Source organism: Gracilinanus agilis, chromosome 5 (assembly GCF_016433145.1).
Source record: "Gracilinanus agilis isolate LMUSP501 chromosome 5, AgileGrace, whole genome shotgun sequence".
In the NCBI taxonomy this organism is placed as follows: domain Eukaryota; kingdom Metazoa; phylum Chordata; class Mammalia; order Didelphimorphia; family Didelphidae; genus Gracilinanus; species Gracilinanus agilis.
In genome coordinates, this window is record NC_058134.1 from 192597758 (window position 1) to 192619156 (window position 21399).

The 21399-nt window shown below is 35.0% G+C and overlaps 1 protein-coding gene across 2 annotated transcripts in view; it reads left to right on the forward strand.

Annotated features, from left to right (window-relative positions):
* Positions 1 to 17488: 17488 nt before the first annotated feature.
* EPS8 (epidermal growth factor receptor pathway substrate 8) overlaps positions 17489 to 21399 on the forward strand; it is a 108384-nt gene continuing 104473 nt past the window's right edge. For both annotated transcript variants that reach the window (XM_044678798.1, XM_044678799.1), the window contains exon 1: positions 17489 to 17563. In XM_044678798.1, the coding sequence (XP_044534733.1) occupies positions 17551 to 17563 (13 nt within the window). In that variant the 5' untranslated portion in view covers positions 17489 to 17550. The remainder of the gene's footprint in view (positions 17564 to 21399) is intronic.

Here is a 21399-nt window from a genome sequence, read left to right on the forward strand (position 1 = left end):
GTGTTATGGATACAAAAGATGGCAAAAGACAGCCCCCAGCCCCAATGGGCATAATGAGGGGGAGACCACATACAAAGAAGCTACATTAGAGATAAATGGAAAATAATTAACAGAGCAAAGGTATTAGAATATTAAGAGGGGAAGGCTTCCAAGAGATTTTAGTTGGGTCTTAAAGGAAACCAGAGAAGTCAATAGTCTGAGGGTAGGGGAAGAATATTCCAGGTGTGGAGGACAGCCAGAGGAAATGCCAGGAGTTGAGAAATGGAGAATTTTGTTCATGGAATAGCCCTGGAGGCCAGCATCACTGGGTGGCCCTTGCTTAATTTTGTAAAGTTAGCTATACCACTCAACTTCTCAGAAATTTAATTTCCTCATCTGAAAAAAGGAAATGAACGTTGTTCTTGTCTATCTTTTAAGAAAACCAGATTAGACTAAGAATGTAAAAAGTCTTTGAAAATTTTAAAGGACTCAGCTCATACAAAGTATTTTAAGGCAAGCAGCTTCCCTTAGTATCTCTACTTTCAATAACCTTCAATTTATCAGTATTTCTTCTGGAACAAACTGCATCATTATAATTACATAGTGACCAGTTTCTCCCCCCCCCCCCCATATACATTGTTATAGTCTTTGTATATAATGTTTTCCTGATTTTGCTAGACTTTATACTTCATAAGTTCAGGGTAATTTTCCTATATTTCTATATTCTTCATGTTTATGATTCCTTAGAGTCTAGAAATATTCTATTATATTCACTTACCACAATTCATTTAGTCATTCCCCAATTAATGGGAACCTATTTTGTTTTCTGTTCTTTGCTACCACAAAAAGTAATTCGATTAATATTTATTGTATGTGAGACCCTTCTACCTTTAGCCCCTTTTGAAAATATGTGGAATTTCTGAATCAAAGGATACAGATTTCTTTGCAACTTTTTTGTAATTCAAAATGCTTTCCAGAATAGTTGGGATGCACTTTGTTTTGACATAATGCATAATATGCAACAAACCTTCAAGTAAATATCCCACCAAGTAAAATTGCTGGAAAAAAAGGTTGTTGAACCATGTAGTATGGTTATTTTGTCTGGCAGTAGATGTCATTTTCTACTCTGTTGAATATTAACAGAAACAAAGAATGAATATTTTTACTTTAATTGGTTAGAATCAGTGTTGTCCATTGTAATCTGGGTATTGTTCACATTTCATTTTGTTTTTATTTAGCTTTTTTATTCACTGGATAGAATGTTCTTTTGGTTCTGCTTTCTCCATGCCTATCATTTTCTATAACGTTTTCCATGTTTCTCTATTCATATTTCTTATTCCTAATGGTACAGTAATTTTCCTTTACATTAATCTGCCAATCCATTTCCCTGTTTAGGACATATATTTTATTCCCAGATTTTTATTATCACAAATTTAAAAGTTTTATGCATATAGTAGGTCATTTCTTGAATGACCAAATGAATCCAGGCAAAAAAGTATTTATTAAACACTACATTACAAGACTAGCTCATCCCTGCTTTTAAGAAGCTTACATTTAATTAGGGAAACAACACATATAAAAGAGTTTAGATGATGGGCAGATGGCAAGATCCAAGGGTCCTTAGAGAGGACCAGCAGGTCAGATGATAGTGTTCATGGTTTTGAAGAGTGTAGTAGCAGAGCAGATGGTAAGGCATGCTGTTTCTCCTTTTCACTGGAAGGCTAGTTGTTGATGACTCCTAGCTTATCCAAGTGATATGAATAGACATAGATTTTTCCCACCTGGACCCAGCTTGAGTTTAGGTGGCCTGGTTTAGGGGAGGGGGAAAGGAAAATATGGGGAAGAGTAGGGTCTTTTTCCAAACTTATAAGAACCTTTGTGGAATATAGTCCTCATAATGGAATCTGTAGTGATAGTGGATAGAATACTAGATTTGGAGTAAGGAAGAGTTTGAATCTTGCCTCAACCATTTACTACCTGTGTGATCTGCAAGTCTTAGTTTCCTCATCCCTAAAATAGGGATAATAATAACATCTACCTCAGATGGCTATTATGTGGAAAAAATGAGATAGCATAAAAATATCTTTATGAATCCCTAAGTTTTATAAGTACTAATTATTTTTTGACAAAACTGTATACAGAACACAAGCTGACATAATTCCAAATTATTTTCCAGAATGTTTGGGCTCTCACAGCTCTAACAACAGTAAAGTACTGTCCTAACTTTCTATTGCCCCCACCACATGGAATTTTCCTTTTATTTCTACATCTCTCTCAATTTGATTGATATAAAATGATTTGCTAGAAATGTGATTTTTGATATTTTTCAAGATTAGATTTTAAACGCAAATTCACATTTATTTTCTAAATGATATTTATTTATATACTTTGATCACATCGGTTAAGAAATTGTTTTTAATGATATACATTTATATCCCAATACTTTATAGATTCAGATTTTTTCAGAGATGTTATAATACCCAATAAACATTTTTCATATAATTTCAGCTACATTAATTTTGGTGATACAAAAGGTTTTAAATTTAATTCACATAATTTTTCTTTAATAACTATCATATAGTGACTCAAAATGAATTTTTATCTGATCTCTAGTGATGAAACAACCTTTATTTTCAAATTTTTTAATGGTCTGACTTTTTATGTTAGATCACTAACATAATTTTCATTTTATGGTGGTATAGAGCATGACACAATGAAGCATTAAAATATCTTTCACATAATGTTTTATTAATAATAATAATTATGGTGACAATAATTATACCTGACACATAGTGCTTTAGATATTACAGGACACTTTATGTACATTATTACATTTCATGATATCCCTATAAAAAGTTCTTTAGATGTGGAAAAAGGTAGCATTTAATCACTAAGAGGTGATTATTTTACCTGAGGTCCTAACTTTTTTCCTTCTTGCTTTCATTGGTTTTAACCATATTCTTTGGTCATTTTTCCTGATGGAATTTGCTGATTGAAATTCTTGTCAGGCAGTAGTAACTGAGCTAGATATACTTGGTAGAGAGGGAAAGCTTTCACTTCTAAAAAGGAATAAAGCTTCTTTCATTCTGTGTTTGACTTGGAATTCCTTTCACAATTTCAGAAGTTCTTAACTAAAGAATTATTGAATTGAAACACTATGTTGTAAAAAGATTGGGTGTTGTTGTGAAAAGACTGGATGTCATAGTAGGAATACTTGGGTTCTAGCCCTGGTTCCAGCCTTTATTACTTGTTTGTTTCTGGGCCAATCACTTCATCTTCTCAGGCTTAATTTTCCTGATCTTAAACTGAAGGAAGCTTGGATTATATGACAGTTCTAATGATTTAACTCCTTCCTCTTTCCTAGGGATATATGTTAATAATAATTTGAGTATTTACAGTGTAAAGATTCTTAGAGGTTTCAATGCTTAATTCAAAAGATTGCATCCCTAATTCTGAACTGTGGTTCACTATTTATATATTGGGGAAGGTATAGTCTTGCTAGGGCCCTTCAAATCATATCATACTTCATATATAGTTTACATAAGAAGAGATTAGAATATGAGGTATGTTCAGAATGGTGTTAACTTTGGTTTGGACAGTAGGGAAGAATGGAGTACACAGAAGTGGATGAACAATAATTAATGTTATTATATTTTTTCTCTAATCAAGAGTGGGACGGATAGCTGGGATTAACTAGTTTGGACCAGTCTAAGTGACAGAAATTGTTTTCTTTGATATTTTTGGAATACATGTCCAGTAACTGGTCAGAAGTTACAAACAATTCATTTACTTTTCCAGTATAATTCTAAATTCTTTTCTGGAATACTTGAACCAATTCACAGTTCTACCAACAATAGAAATGTGTCTTCTTATTTCTATACTCCTCCAAGCTATCAACAAACACTTATTAAGTGCCTATTCTGCCCTAGGAATGATACTGGGCATATAAGATTCAAAGACAGAAGTGAAATAATTTTTACCTTTTGTGAGGTCACATTCTGTTCATGGAGGCAAGATGTATATACATATATACATATATATAATATTATGCAGTATAAATAATAAATACAAAGTAGTTCAAGGAGAGAGGGGGTAGCAGTTGAGGAGATCAAGAAGGGCTTCATGTAAGAATGTACCAGAGCTCAGTCTTGAAAGAAAAAGGAAGAGTTTCTGTGAGAAAGAAGAAAAGAGAGAGTAAATTTTTGGTAGGAGGAACAGCCAATGCAAAGGCACAAAGGTGAGAGATGAGGAATCAAGGAACAGTAAAAATGCCAGTTGGCTAGATTGAGTCTTAAGAAGATGAATAATGTTTGACAAGGCTAGAAAGTTAGTTTGAGTTCAGTCTTTAAAAATCAAATGGAGAGGATTCTGGGAAGATGGCAGCTTAGATGGAGCAAATCTTAAGACCTCCATACCCTTTCCACACCAAGATAGAAAACAAAGCACTTTGAGAAGAAAGAGGACCAAATCTAACAACAGGACAGAGCCGGGGGATCCTACTGCAGGACAACTCAAGAGGTACATCAAGAAGAAGGCTTGAATACTTGAATGTTGGGTCTGAGGGTATAGAAGGGGAGTCCCAGGACCCCTCCCCCATGGGCTGTACAGAGTCTCCAGCAGCCCCTGAAATCTCTGGGAGGGCAGGTGCACTGGCCTGGAGACAGAGCCTTGCTGTTCGGGGAGTTGAACACAGGCACCGGGAAGGTGGCTAGAGGAGAAAGCCAGAGAAACACACAGCAAAAATGCTCAGAAGATGGCGGTTTAGATGGAGCAAAACTTCAGACCTACTTGCTTTACAACACCGAGATAGAGAACAGAGTGCTTTGAGAGGAAAGAAAACCAGTTCTAATAGCAGAATAGAGCAGGGGGACCCTACTCCTGGACAGCTAAGCTATAACACTCCATCTTGTCCCCCAGGCTCCCCTTTTATTTCCTCTTGAGGTTTTAGCCTCAGGGCACATTAAGAAATACAGACTAATTCAGGCCAGGCTTAAACCCACAAATTGGATAGACAAGAAGTCTTCAGAGGGCAGGGAAACTCAACACCCCTCCCACATAGACTGCAGAGAATGTAACTACAAACCTCCATTGCCAGCTAGGGGAAAATCTTTCATCAAAGCTCATTAAATACATCTGCCTAAACTAGCAGAACAGAGAAGGAAAAAATATAAAGTAAATAATAGAAAAAATAAAAGAAATGACAACTAACAGCTTCTTTTCAGGAAGCAAGAAAAAGAGCAAAAGAAAATAGAAGAAAAGGAGGAAGCTCCAGCGAATTGGACACAGGCTTTGGAAGATCTCAAAATCCAATTAACTCAAGGACTTCAGGAACTCAAAAAGCAATCAAGAGAGGCTGAAGACAATTTGAAAAAGGAAATACATGAACTAAATGAGAAAATAAAGTCTTAAAAGCCAAAATTGATCAGCTTGAAAATGAAGCAAAGAAGGCAAAAGACGATCTACAAAGAAAATCAGACCAGAAGGAGAAGGATGACCAAAAAGCCAGGGATGAAATTCAGTCTTTAAAAAATAGAACTCAACAACTAGAAGCAAATGACTTCACAAGGCAGCAAGAATATATAAAACAAAATAAAAAAAAAGAATAATTTGAGGAGAATATGAAACACCTCATTGATACAATCAAAGATCTGGAGAACAGAGCTAGAAGAGACAATTTAAGAATTATTGGTCTACCAGAATATCATGACAAAAGAAAAAGTTTGGACATTATCCTACAGGAAATTATCCAAGAAAACTGACTTGATATACTCGAACAAGAGGGAAAAGTGGAAATTGAAAGAGTCCACAGATTGCCTCCTAAATTTAATTCACAACTGACAACTTCCAGGAATATTATAGTCAAATTCAAAAACTACCAGACCAAGGAAAAAAATATTACAAGCTGCTAAGAAGAAGTCATTCAGATACCAGGGAACCATAGTTAGGATAAACAGGATCTGGCTGCATCTACGTTGAGGGACCAGAAGGCATGGAATTTAATATTCTGGAAAGCAAGAGAACTTGGTCTAAAACAAAGAATCGACTATCCAGCAAAACTAACTATATTTTTGCAGGGTAAAGTAGGGACATTCAATAAAATTGAAGACTTCCAAGCATTCGTAAAGAAAAAACCAGACTTAAACAAGAGAGTTTGCTGCCCAAACAAGGAACTCAAGAGTATCACCATAAGGTAGTTAAGAGAGCAAGGGAAAAAAATCTTTTCTTTAAGGGACCCAATAAGTTCACTCAATTTGTATCCCTAGAAGAAAAGAAGATATTGGCAAACATTAAAAATTGTTATTATCCACAGGGTAACTAGAAGAAGTTTACTTAGAAGGAAGATTAACAAACTGTATAGGATGAAACTGGGGGAGGGGGGGAGGAGGAGATAATATTAAGGAAAAATGGGGAAACAGAAAAAATGGAGTAAATTTATATTCCATAAAGAAGCACGTGGGATAAACAGGGGAGAAGGTTAATACACTGGAAGGGTAAAGAAGTTGGAGAGAGGTAAAAATTAATACTTAAGTGCATTGAAATTAACTTAAAGAGGGAAGAACAATCATATCCATTGGGGCAAAGAATTGATTCGTGCCTTGTAGAGAAGTAGAAGTGTAACAAAAGGACTGGTGGGGAGGGAAACAACACTAGGGAAGGAAGAGGGTGGGGAAGGTAGGGTAGCTTTAAAAGACTCTAAAGAAGAATAAGAGAGGAATAAGAAGGGAGAGGGGAGAAAGAGAAGTACAATAAGGGAGGGGATTAGGGGAACTGATTAAAAACAGAACACTGGTATAGAAGGAAATAGTGAAAGAAGAGTGGGCAGGATGAGAGAGAATCAAAATGTCTGGGAATACACAGTTGATAATTATAACTCTGAATGTGAATGGGATGAACTTGCCCATAAAACAGAAGCAAATAGCAGAGTGGATTAGAAACCCAAATCCTACCATATGTTGTCTCCAAGAAACACACATGAGACAGGCAGACATACATAGGGTAAAAATGAAAGGCTAGAGCAAAATCTATTGGGCTCCAACTGAGAAATAGAAGGCAGGAGTTGCAATCATGATTTCTGACAGAGCCAAAGTAAAAATAGATCTGGTTAAAAGAGATATGGAAGGTAATTACATCCTGATAAAAGGCAGTATAGACAATGAAGAAATATCAGTATTCATCATGTTTGCACCAAATGGTATAGCATCCAAATTTCTAAAGGAGGAGCTTAGTGGAGTTCAAGGACAAAATAGATAGCAGATCTATACTAGTTGGTGACCTCAACATTCCCCTATGAGAGGTAGATAAATCAAACCAAAAAATAAATAAGAAAGAGATAAGAGAGGCGAATGAAATCCTAGAAAAATCAGTGTTAATAGATATATGGAGAAAAATAAATAGGGACAAAAAGGAATACACCTTCTTTTCAGCAGCACATGGAACATTCACAAAGATTGGTCATGTACTAGGGCATAGAAATATGGCAAACAGATGCAAAAAAGCAGAAATAATAAATGCAACCTTATCAAATCATAATGCAATAAAAATAGCTATTAGCACGGATACATAGAGAGACAAACCAAAAACTAATTGGAAATTAAATAATGTGATTCTCCAAAATAAGTAAGTTAAAGAACAAATCATAGGAACAATTAATAATTTGATTGAAGACAATGACAATGATGAGAGTTCTTACCAAAACCTATGGGCTGCAGCCAAAGCAGTTCTAAGGGGAAAATTTATATCATTGAGTGCATATATTAACAAATTAGGGAGGGCAGAGGTTAATGAATTGATCATGCAACTTAGAAAACTAGAAAGTGAACAAATTAAAAATCCCCAGATGAAAACTAAATTAGAAATACTAAAAATCAAAGGAGAAATTAATAAAATTGAAAGTAAAAGAATTATTGAATTAATAAATAAGACTAGAAGATTGTATTTTGAAAAAACATAAAATAGAGTACTGGTAAATCTAATAAAAAAAGCAAAGAAGAAAACCACATTAGCAGTGTCAAAGATGAAAAGGGAGACCTCACCTCTAATGAAGAGGAAATTAAGGGAATCATTAAAAACTATTTTGCCCAATTATATGGCAATAAATATAGTAATCTAGGTGAGATGGATGAATATTTACAAAAAATATAAATTGCCTAGATTAACAGCAGAAGAAATAGAATACTTAAATAATCCAATATAAGAAAAGGAAATTGAACAAGCCATTAAAGAACTCCCTAAGAAAAAATCACCAGGGCCTGATGGATTCACAAGTGAATTCTATCAAACATTCAAAGAACAACTAATCCCAATACTATACAAATTATTTGACATAATAAGCAAAGAAGGAGTCCTACCAAATTCCTTTTATGACATTAATATGGTACTGATTCCAAAGCCAGGCAGACTACAGACAGAGAAAGAAAACTACAGACCAATCTCCCTAATGAACATAGATGCAAAAATCTTAAATAGAATACTAGCAAAAAGACTACAGCAAGTGATCATGAGGGTTATCCATCATGATCACGTGGGATTTATACCAGGAATGCAAGGATGGTTTAATATTAGGAATTGACCACATCCTCATAATTGACTATATCAGCAAGCTAACAAACAAAAATCACATGATTATCACAATAGATGCTGGAAAAGCCTTTGACTAAATACAACACCCACTCCTATTGAAAACACTAGAAAGTATAGGAATAGAAGGCTCTTTCCTAAAAATAATAAACAGTATATATATGTAAAACCATCAACAAGCATCATATGTAATGGGGATAAATTAGAAGCCTTTCTAATAAGATCAAGAGTGAAATAAGGATGCCCATTATTACCTCTATTACTTAACATTGTACTAGAAACACTAGCAGTAGCAATTAGAGAAGAAAAAGAAATTGAAGGTATTAAAATAGGCAGTGAGGAGACTAAGCTATCACTCTTTGCAGATGATATTATGGTCTACTTAAAAAATCCTAGAGAATCAACTAAAAAGCTGGTAGAAATAATCAACAACTTTAGCAAAGTTGCAGGATACAAAATAAATGGACATAAATCATCAGTATTTGTATATATTTCCAACACATGCCAGCAGCAAGAGTTAGAAAGAGAAACACCATTTAAAATCACCCTAGACAATATAAAATACTTAGCAACCTATCTACCAAAACAAACACAGGAATTTTACGAAAACAACTACAAAACACTTTCCAAACAATTAAAACTAGACCTAAACAATTGGAAAAACATTGATTGCTCATGGGTAGTATGAGCTAACATAATAAAAATGACCATTCTACCCAAATTAATTGACTTATTTAGTGCCATACCTATCAAATTACCAAGAAACTTTTCTTACAGAAAAAAAAACTATAATAGAATTCATTTGGAAGAACAAAAGATCAAGAATATCAAGGAAAATAATGAAAAAAAAAACCTGAAGGAAGGTGGCATAGCAGTACTAGATTTAAACTATACTATAAAGCAGCGGTCATCAAAATGATATGGTACTGACTAAGAGACAGAAAGGAGGATCAGTGGAATAGACTTGGGGTAAGTGATGCCAGCAAGACAGTCTACGGTAAACCCAAAGAGCCCAACTTTGGGGACAAAAATCCACTATTTGACAAAAACTTCTGGGAAAATTGGAAAACAATATAGGAAAGATTAGGTTTAGATCAAGATTTCACAGCCTACACCAAGATAAATTCAGAATGGGTGAATGTCTTGAAGATAAAGTAGGAAACTATAAGTAAATTAGGCAAACACAGAATAGTATACTTGTCAGATCTCTGGTAAGGGAAAGAATTTAAAACCAAGCAAGGGTTGGAAGAAATTACAAAATGTAGAATAAATAATTTTAATTAAATTAAATTAAAAAGAAGGGAAATAACAAACTGGGGAAAAATTCTTTATAATAAAAAACTCTGACAAAGGTCTAATTACTCAAATATACAAGTAGCTAAATCAATTGTACAAAAAAATCAAGCCATTCCCCAATCAATAAATGGGGAAAGGACATGAATAGGCAATTTTCAGATAAAGAAATAAAAACTATCAATAAGCACATGATAAAATGTTCTAAATCTCTAATAATTAGAGAAATGCAAATCAAAACAACTCTGAGGTATCACCTCATACCTAGCAGATTGGCTAAAATGATAGTAGGGGAGAGTAATGAATGTTGGAGGGGATGTGGCAAAATTGGGATATTGGTCGAGTTGTGAATTGATTCAACCATTCTGGATGGCAATTTGGAACTATGCCCAAAGAACGCTAAAAGACTGCCTGCCCTTTGATCTAGCCATACCAATGCTGGGTTTGTACCCCAAAGAGATCATAGGGAAAACTACATATACAAAAAGATTAATAGCTGGGCTCTTTGTGGTAACAAAAAACTGGAGAAGGAGGGTATGTCTGTCAGTTGGGGAATGGCTAAACAAATTGTGGTATCTGTGATGGAATAAATACTATTGTGGTCAAAGGAATAATAAACTGGAGAAATTCCATGTGAACTGGAATGACCTCCAGGAATTGATGCAGAGTGAAAGGAGCAGAACCAGAACATTGTACAAAGAGACATACAATGTGGTACAATAGAGCATAACAGACTTCTCTACTAGCAGCAATGTAAGGATCCAGAACAAGGGTGAGGGATTTATGGAAAAGAATGCTACCCACATTCGGAGGAAGAACTACAGGAGTGGAAACCCAGAAGAAAAAAAACTGCTTGAAAACTAGGGTTGATGTGAGCATGATTGGGGAAGTAAACTATAAACAACCACCCTACTACAACTATCAATATTATGGAACTAGGTCTTGATCGATGACCCATGAAGAAACCAGTGGAAACGTGCATCGGCTAATGGGGGGGGGGGTGTGACGGGGTAGAGAGTAGGAACATAAATCATGTAAGCATGGAAAAATTTTTTTAAAAAATAAAATTTATATTAAAAAACAAACAAATACAGGAATTGATATTTGAACCCAGAAGCACTAGAGTTGCAATCTGGGAAAAAGTGAGTCTTTAATTTGCAGTAGGTAGCAAGGTTTATGTTGACTACATCTATGGTATGATAGAAGCATATGAAAAAAATATGCATCCTGGAGAGTATATCAGGTTGTCTTGAGGAATTCAGATCTCTGTGAATATTCAAAGATAGAATATCTCTTTTGGAACAGGTTTAAAATAAAAAGGCATTTTTTTAGCTATAAATTTGGAATTCTTGATCTAATATTGCAACTTTTTGACTGTTTACATCTTCTGATTTGATAATGTTTGATGAAAAATTAGTGATTTGGTGCATTTATATCTTTCACAAAATATAACCCTTTTAAATTAAAAACCGCTAAAGTGTAAAATATTAAAGCATAAAGATAGCATTATTTATATTGGGGAACCACTAAAAGCTTTTCTAAGCAATCAGGTGTAAAGCAAAGGGTACAGATTATCTCCCTTAATATTTGATCATGGCACAAATGCAATTAAACAAAAAAAAGAAATAAAAGGAAATGAGCACAGACAAAAAGGCAGAAATTAATTTCTTTGTAGGTATTATGACTTATTTAGAGAACATTAAGAGTTCAGTGAAAAAAATATAATTATTTTGATAAAATAGATAAAAATAAGTCCATAGAAATCATTAGCATTTTTGGACATTAATTTAAAACACTCAGGAAAAGGAGGTAGAGAAATTTCATTCAAAGAAGCTAAAAAATAAATAAAATATGGACTGTTGAACTCTGAAGACATAAAATCATAAAACACTTTATAAAAATAAAGTGGACATGTTTAGGGGAACATAGTATATTCACTAAATTAATTTACAGATGTAGAGCTTATAACTCAAATTACTGTTCATTATTGAACTAGACAAAATAACTACACAATTCATTTAAAAGAGTAAAATATCTTGAATCTAAAGGAAAACAATACAAAAAATTAAGGATGAATGGGGTCTAGTGCTGCTAAATGTCAAGTAATACCATAAAATGATAATCATAGAAACTATGTGGACCTTCTTCCAAGAAAAACATAGGGTGTTGCAGGAAGTGGCCTTAGTGAGTCAGAGGAGAACACTCTTTCCTCTGAGTCAGTTCTGAATCTCCATCATATAAATAGTACAATCCCAATAGAAGTTGTACTTTTCACATAACATATTAAAATCAACTTATACGTGGCAACAATAAAAGTAATTACACTAACATTACCAGTAAATTAATCTTGTCCTTTGCCAGATTGGTATTCTTGCTTCTTTGACGCACAAATTCTTCTTCCAATTTAAACTAAATTGAATTCTTCAGAATTTTCTTTGACTTCATAGTTTTACTTCAGAAAAGAGTGTGGAGTGTTGAGGTTACCAAGTAATCCTGTATTAGTATGGGTTGGAGGGAAGAGATGAAGGGTATTTGTGAAAAAGTTAGTGTTTTTTTTTTCTTTTTCAGTAAGTAGCCAAGAAATATCATTTTTGTCATAGAAGTGGCATATTTTATTCTGAAAACATATGTGAAAATAACTCTATAGTACTGACATAATGTAAAGAATTTTTTTTTACTCTTTTTTTACAAATTAGGAAGTCTAAGATGGCAAAAATAACTTTTTTCACATCACAATGATTAGTCAAAGCATCAATTCGTCATCCCTCCTTCCCCCCAATGCCATTCTGGCTTACTTTTGTTTTCAGTGACAATTTTGATTGTGAATATTACAAAATAGAACTTCATAAAAATTCTGAAAATCTTATTATCTATATTGTCAGTTCCAGAAATAATCAATTATGTATTTATTAAAAGCCTACTATGTGCAAAGCAGTGTTTCTAGCAAAAATGAGCAGCTTTGTACACGGTTGACTGAATAAATATTTGTTTAACTGAACTTGTGGGTAAAATTGTCACTTATGAAAGAGCTGGCACCCTAAAAGATTATAATGTATTTGAGAAAAGATATGGGCACACGAAAACATATTAATAGTACAGGCTAGTAAATACTAAGTCCCAAATGAGTGATGTAGATACGTATTCTGAGGAATCAGAGGAAAGAGATAACACAGTAGTCTGGGATGGGCAGGAAAAGGGTTCCTGAAAGGGTAGAATGTGATCTGGACCTAGAAAAGTAAATAAAATTTGGTTAGATATGAAGGAGGATTTTTAAAGAGGGGCAACAATGGGTGCAAAAGTATAGAGGTGGAAACATGTAAGATACGCACAGAGAATGGTGAATAAACCACTTCAGCTCTAAGTGAACATTTATGTAATAAGGGCTGACATTTCTATAGTACTTTAGGTACGTTTTTCCTTACAACAATCCTGTGAGTAAGAGAGTTCAAATTATTGTAGATGAAGACCTAAGGACAAGGAAAGCAGCAGTTCATGCGATTATAGATTTAGACCTGACTAGGACCTTAGAGATCAAGTCCAATCCCCGCACACCCACCCACCATTTTCTAGATGAAAAAATAAAATCTAGAGAGGTTAAGTGATTTGCCAATTATACTGAGTTAAAACTTGAACCTTGCTGACTCCAAGTCCACTGCTTTTCCCATTATATCATGCTGCTTTCCATATCATCAGTGAATACTGTACACTTTATATGCTACTAAATTGGAAAACCCAAGTGGAATTGATGACTATCAGCTAAAAATATGTATGACGAAAATGTAACAAAGGAGGAAGCAGATAATTCTCATAAATTGTTAAAATAAAGGTTATAAAATTAAACAAAGATGAACGGATTTAAATTAACACTTGACAGCTGATCTCTCAATAATTCAACTGTTCATTTGGCAATGACACCTATTAAGATTGGTACAATCTACTTGGATAGTTACTGCTGCTATTTTGAGACAAATGGCAGTGTTTCATAGATTGTTTTGTTAGTGTTTCATTTGACTTGGTAATGTAAGAATTGTAGTATATTATTAGCAGGGCAGTCTTTAATATTAGTAATTGGGTCCATGGGTTTGTTATTCATGTGATTTTTGTTTTTAGACATCCAGTCCTTCGGCCTGATGATTTTTGTCTACTCAAATACAGTTTCTCAATGACAGGCAAAAAACATTGTCTTTTTTTTTTTTTAATTGTGTTTTTTGGGACAGCTAGGTAGTTTAGTGGATTGAGAGCCAGGCCCAGAGATTGGAGGTCATGGATTCAAATCTGGCCTCAGGCACTTCCTAATTGTGTGACTCTGGGCAAGTCATTTAAACTCCATTGCCCAGCCTTTACCTCTCTTCTACCTTGAAACCAATACACAGTATTATTGATTCTAAGATGGAACATAAGTTTTTTTAAATTACATTTTCATTTATTAAATATTTCGGTTACCTTTTTTAATATATTTATTTCTTAAAATTTTGAGTTTCAAATTCTGTCCCTCTCTCCTGTCTCTCCTACCCCTATTTAGAATGCAAGTAATATGATATAAATTATTCATGAAAATACATTAAATCCTATCAGTAATTAATTGATAATATCAGTAATAAATTGATTCATATTAAAATATTAATTAGCTTCTTACCTGAAGGTGAGTTTTTATTTAGATCAAGAGAAAAAAGGGAGCTCGAGTGTGGGTTTCATCTCTAAGAAGTGAGAGGAAACTAAAATCAATTTGCTTCACAGTTTGGCAGATTATTGTCACTTTAACACATACCCTGCATATCTGAAGACTCTGCCTTCCTAATACATCTTCCTCTCTTCTCTTCTTTTGTTTATTTCAAACCTAGACTATTGCAGCAGCCTGCTGGTCAGTCTCTCTCCCTGCCCCAAGTTTCTTCTAATTCCAATTCATTATTCACTCAATTGCCAGAATGATCTTCCCACAGTACAAGTCTGTAACATTCCCTTACTCAACAGACTCCAGGGGCTCCCTGTTATTCCAGCATGAAAAATGAAATTTAGGATTTAAATATAAAATCATTTAGGATTTAAATAAATATAAACTCTTCTGTTGGCTCATTCTGTGGGAACCATTCTCAACCTGTCCAATTTCTCTCTTTCCAATCTTCCTACACTTTATTCTCTTCATGAACTTTATGTTCTAGTGACTTTGGCCTTCTTGCTATTCTTCACACATCTTCCATCCTCTGCCTCCACTTTTCGCTTATAATCCTCCAACCTGTCATATACTCCCTCCTGACCTCAACCCCATGGCTTCTCTGGCATCCTTTAAAATCCCTTCATATCCTTACTTCTGCAAAAAGCCTCTTCCAGTGGGAAGAATATTTGCAGAATAGATGGAAGGAAAGATTTCCTTCCATCTATTCTGCAAATATCTAGTATGAGTACCATTGGGTGCATATTGTGCCCCCCATCAGATTGTGAGTTCTCTGAAGGCATAGGCCATGTTTGTTCCCTGTTTTGCATTCCTAAAGCTTGGCATATTCAACTCTTCATGACCCCATTTGGGTTTTTTTTTTTGTTGTTGTTTTTTGCAAAGATCCTGGAGTGGTTTACCATGTCCTCCTGCTCATTTTACTGATGCAGAAACTGAGGCAAACAGGGTTAAGTGACTTGCCCAGGGTCATCCAACCAGTAAGGGTCTGAGATTAGATTTTAACTCGTAATGATAAGTCTTCTTGACTCCAGTTCCAACCCTCTATCCATTGTATCACCTCCCAGCCCCCAGGACACCTCCCATAGTTCCTGGCACATAATAAATCTTTACATGTTTATTGACTCTCTTGGGCAAGTCCTTTAACTATTTTTCTCCTGAGAATTTTAGCCAGAGAGGGCAATAAATAAATTGTCCTCAAATATTCAAAGGATAATCTGGTGAGAGGATTAGATTTTTTTTTTTGACTTGGTTGACTGGGGGAAGAGCTTGTTTGAGAGGCAGCTTAAGCAAAATAAAGAAAAAAAGACTTCTTAATGATTAAAGCTATACAAAAGTGATCTTGGCTGCTTTAAAAGGTTCTATTATTTTATCTTATTTTCTTATCTCCCCAATTACAATTTTCTCTGCACTCTATATTCTGCTTGACATCTTATGTTTCCTTGGTTGTTTGTTTTTTACATCATTCTTATTACTCTCTGACTATTCACTGCTTGCTTGCCATTGAGATAGTAGTCTAATAGTCATTACTTTCAGGGTCTTAGAGGCTTAGCATAACTGAAGTTTCTCAAATTCTTGTTCAAGCTAGTAATTCTCTCCCACCCCCAGATCCTTGAATTGAAATAATGCTCTGCCAGTGAGTGGTCTGATCATAGAATATAAGAAGTTGAGCAGGGATCCTTAGCCTTAGGATCTCAGATCTGATAACTGAAGGACAGCTTTGGCTCTTGGCTTAGTGTTAGCCAGAGCAAAGATCCCCAAGCTTTTTCAATTCTGGTATTACTGCCTTTTAGTAAACTGCCTTTTATCTACTATTCTTCATTATTTTAGGAAATAAAATCTAGAGTTTCTCAGGCATATACACAAACTAAATAGAGATTAAGTCATTTCAGTAGAATAGCACTGTTCTTTTTACAAGTATTTCCATATCCTCCTTGGGCCACACATTAGTTTAGGGACCCTCATACAGAAGAAAGCTGAACCCTTCAGAGGAACGGTTCCCGTGTGTTTTTCAGCATGCATGTCAGTAAAACCTTTGAGTCTTAATTTTATGCCATAGTGTTTAAATGAGGCAGATTGGACTCATTTTATATGCATACTCTGTTCTACGAGAATATACTATGTAGAAATTAAAAATATTTATTAGAGTGATATTTACAACATTAGAGGAGAACCTTTGTAAATCAGTCTTCTTCTAAAGAGAGAAACATTTTCTTAGAGTTTAGCAATGAATGTACTTTTATGGTTCTCTTACGTACCTGATGACTTGCATCTTTCACTCGCTCCTCTTCCCACTCTCTAAACATTGGCATTTTTCTAAGTTCTGTTCTTCTCTCCCTAAACATGTTTCCCTTGGTGATTCACTTTTTCAGCTTCAACTATTACCTTAATGATGATGATTCACACATCTGTATTTCTAACCAATTTCTCTCTTAAGATTCAGGTGCATATTTCCTGCTGTTTGATGGACATCTCTATATTCATTATCTTCCTTCCCTAAACCAACTCTTCTTCTTGCCTTACCTACTTTAACAAATTATCATATTAGAGCAATATGACTAGAATATGGGGGAGGGTTGAAGGGCAGCATTTTTGAACTAACTTGAACACTAATATTTCTACTGTGGCTCCAATCATAATTAAGGGAGGGAGGGCTCATATTGGTGGGGGGGACAAGTAAATAAGAATCTTACACTATGAAAAACAAAGTCATCTCAGGTAGTTACTGATCCATTTTACACTGGGTTCAGGACTATACTTGAACCCGGTGGTAGGTTGGGGTAGAGACTGGAACTGAGACATTTATAATGAAGTAGTTGGCAATGAGTCAGTCAAAATAAAACCTGGAAGGGCTCAGAGCAAAGCACTTCTCTGTATAACAGAGCACCTGGTTAGTCAAAACAGAGTATAAAACAGGCTAAAGTCCAAGGGTGGGTTCATAATGTACTGAAGCAGTCATCTGGCAAGACAACAGTGGGATCCAAGGACAGAAGGAGAATAAAACGAGGGCCAGAGCAATCAAATCTGGAACCATGACAGATCAAAGTATGTAAGGGGATGCCTATAGTCGGGGGAGCTTCAGTCTGAGCAAAGCAAAGACCCTAAGGCAGTTTGTGGGGTTCAGCTGGACATGTTTTCTGCCTTTAAAATGTATACAATTTGGGGAGATGGGGAGAGGCCCAGAAAGCTGCTGTCCCTAAGTTAGCTACTAGTTCACATCTTTTTTCTCTAGCATAGGAGGCAGCCATGTTAATATTAATCACAGAAGGCTTTGGGCTTGAAATCTGTTGGTACATCCAGGTACTACAGCAGAGTGGAAAGCCCTGAAGTCACAGGGCTGGCTTGAATCCTCACTTTATTATTTACTACTTATATGATCTTAGACAAGCCACTTCAATTCTTTGAGTATTAATTTCCTCATCAACTAAAAATGAGGAAATTAGACTAAATTAGCATGAAGGTTCCCTTATGAATATTTTTAAATGGAACAATGCACTTTTTTTTCTTTGTCATTTTTGCTGGTCCCTGTTTTTCAACTTCCCCCTCCTCTAATTATAAATCAGGAGAAAAAGAAAGGAAAAGGTAGGAGTAAGTCTAGCTTTGCCCTTTTGCTTTATGTTGTAGATGATATCATAAGCAGGCAATTTCTTAGGGAGGAAGAACATTTGGGTTTTTCCTTTATATCAAATTATATTCTCTGAATACTCTGAATTCTCTAATTTGATGATTTCATCCCACTCCTTTGGCCTTATCGGTCACCTCTATCCAGGTAGGTGACTATTCAGTCTAGACTGCCATCCCTACAACTCTTGCTAAAGTTCCAATTCTGTTTCCAGCCACCTGCTTAATACTTCTCTATGTCTGAAATAGCAAATTCAATATGTCTCAGACTGAACTTACTTTTCTCCTAAGTTCTATAGAGTTAGAAATACTCTCATCCCACTCCTACCTCTAATGCTTTTTAATTATGTAACCATAGGCAAAACTTTTCACTTCTCAGCTTAACTTTTCTCATCTGTAAAATATTTGGAATATCAACCTTATAAGATTGTTGAGACAAATGAAATGATTCTAGGCAAAATGCTTTGTAAATATTATATATTACATATATAATATGTAAATATTATATAAATGGCATTTGTTATTATCATTATTATTAGCTTCCATCAAAGAAACCATCTGTTTACTCAGACTTTTAACTTTTGAATTATCTTTGTCTATTTCTTCTTCCTAACATATATATATACATGTATATATATATTTAATTAGTTGTCCATCTACCTCTGTAATATCTCTCCTATCAAGCCTCTATTCCATTCCTGCTGCAGCTACTGTGAGTCAGATCTTCATGTTTTCTCACTTAGAGTATTGTAATAATCCCATTCATTGGTCTTCCTACCTCAATACAAGTGTTCCTCCAAACATTCCTGAGATATCTTCATAATATTCCATTATGACTCTTCCACTAAAATCTTTTACTGACTTGCCTGAGGAACAAAATAATCCTAGCATCAAGATCCATTTTTTTGTGACTGTCACTTAACTTTGCAAATTTGTTCCATACAGTAGCTGACTTTTCCTTTTCATACTCTGCATTCTCATCAAACTATTACTTTCTGTTCCCCATCCTCATCTTGTTTTCTTCTCTGCCTGAACCTTTGCTTCTGCTACTCTACCATACCTTTAAAGGGTTCCTTCCATGTTTTATCTGCTGATATCCATCTCTTTCTTCAAGGACAAATTCAGGTACCATTTTCTTGACGAAAATTTTCCAGACAATCTTTGGCATTTACACTTTCCTAGTTTAAAAATAACTTTATTTCTTAAAAATTGGATAAATTTTTCAGTCTTTGGTAAAAAACAAAACATAACTGCATATATATATATATATATACACACACACACATACACACACATATACCTCTAATTGTTCAAGTTCAGAACATTCCAATTTATAATATTGCAACATATTTTCCTCATTTGTACTTCTATAAGCTTGCTGATGGAAAAAAAAAACAACTAAAAAGCATTGAGACTCACCTCTAATATGTACTTGACAGCTTCAAGGCCCAAACCTTGAAATACAATATTAACAACTGTTTTTACTAAAAACAGAGGACACTATGCTTAGCTGCTCTTGAAAAATAAGGAAATTTAGTATGGATACAGTCAGGTGATATTGGTGATGTTTTGGAAGCTTACTTCTCACTGCTGTTTAGTATAACAACTAATTATATTTTCAAGGAAAAAAAATAAAAAAGAAAGAACCCTTTGGCCCCCAAAGGTTGGTTGTTATGAGAATGCATCAAAACATACCCAATTTATTTTTAAAAAGTCTTTTAATTTTCACATAAATTGAAATTTTTTAAATTCATATTTTGTTTTAAAAGCCTATAAGACCTAGCCATATAAAGTAAACCTCTGGATTTTCCATATACTTCTCTAATGGAGCAATATCAAAGGAAAGAAATATGAGCCAGATCCATGTTAATTAAAGCTGAAATGAAAAGATATTTTGAAATACACAATGCATAAAGACCTTATGGAATAATGTCGGAAAATATAAATACTCAAAGCTCCCACTCATCCTAGTTAACCCCTGCCTCCCATGAATACTGGACACAGCTAACACAAGCAAGCTCACTGTCTTCTGTTTCAGGATGAGGTTAAGGTAGGCTCTTTCTAGCCCTTTCCTCCAACTTCCATGCCACTGACTCAGTTTGAGCCTCAGCCCCTAAGTAGAAGAGACAGAAAATACGGATTCTGCCAAGTTATGAAGTAAAGGAAGTGTAGCTCTTTGGAAGAGGGAGAGGGAGGGGGAAGAGAGACAGGATTGCAGAAGGAAAAGGCCTTCTCAGGAGTTTGAAGTCATTCATCCCCAAGGCTTTGTGCAGGAAAAGTTCATGTTAAAAGTTATGGAAACAGTAGAGGCTAGAGGGGGAATAAGAGAAGCAAGAGATAAGCCATTGAAAATACAAGAAGGATGAAAGAAAAGAATGTCCAAGGGAAGAAGTCTGAGCATATCCTAGCTCACCAGAAGAGAAACCAATCCTAAGAATCCAACAGAAGGAAAAATGGGGAATATAAAAAAGAAAAAAATAACAAACATTTATTAAGGTGCCTGTTGTGTGCCAGGCATAATACTAGATGGAAAAACAACAATTTAAAACATGCTTCTGCCAGGTTGGCTCTCTGAACAGGAGGCAGATTGCCCAACTCCCATATACCTACTCCAGCAAAAACTTTTGGTTAGCACCAGACCAAATAATGATCAAGAAATCCAGAGAGAAACAACAGTGGTTTCTTCTATGCTGGGCCTGTTCAAAAGTCAGCCAGAAATCTATGAACAATAAGGAAGGGATTGTCTCCATAAAAGCAAGTGTCTAAAGACAAGGTTTGTGTGTTTAGAGATTGCAAGAATGAAGGGCTCCCCTACAAAGCCCCAGATGGTCAGAAAGCCCCCGATGGGGTACCTAGAAACCCTAAAAGCAGCAGTGTCTTGTAGCAATGAGTATTCCAGCCAAAGAGATCAAACCAGGACAGTCCCTATCAAGGGCCCTGCAGTTCCCTAACAGAGTGGACCCAGAGGTGGTATGGTGGATAGAGTGCTGGTCCTTGAGTCAAGAAGACTGATTTTCTTGAGCTTAACTCCAGCCTCAGACTCTTGCTACCTGGGTGATCATGATCAAGTCACTTAACCCTGTTTGCCTCAGTTTCCTCATCTGTAAAATGAATTGGAAAAAAATGGTAAACCACTCTGATATCTCCTCTAAGAAAATCTCAAATGGGGCCATGAAGAATCAGACATGATTGATCAACAACAAAAAGAGCTCTGAAGATTCTTAAATTTACTTCTTTATTAATCGACATATAATTTAAAA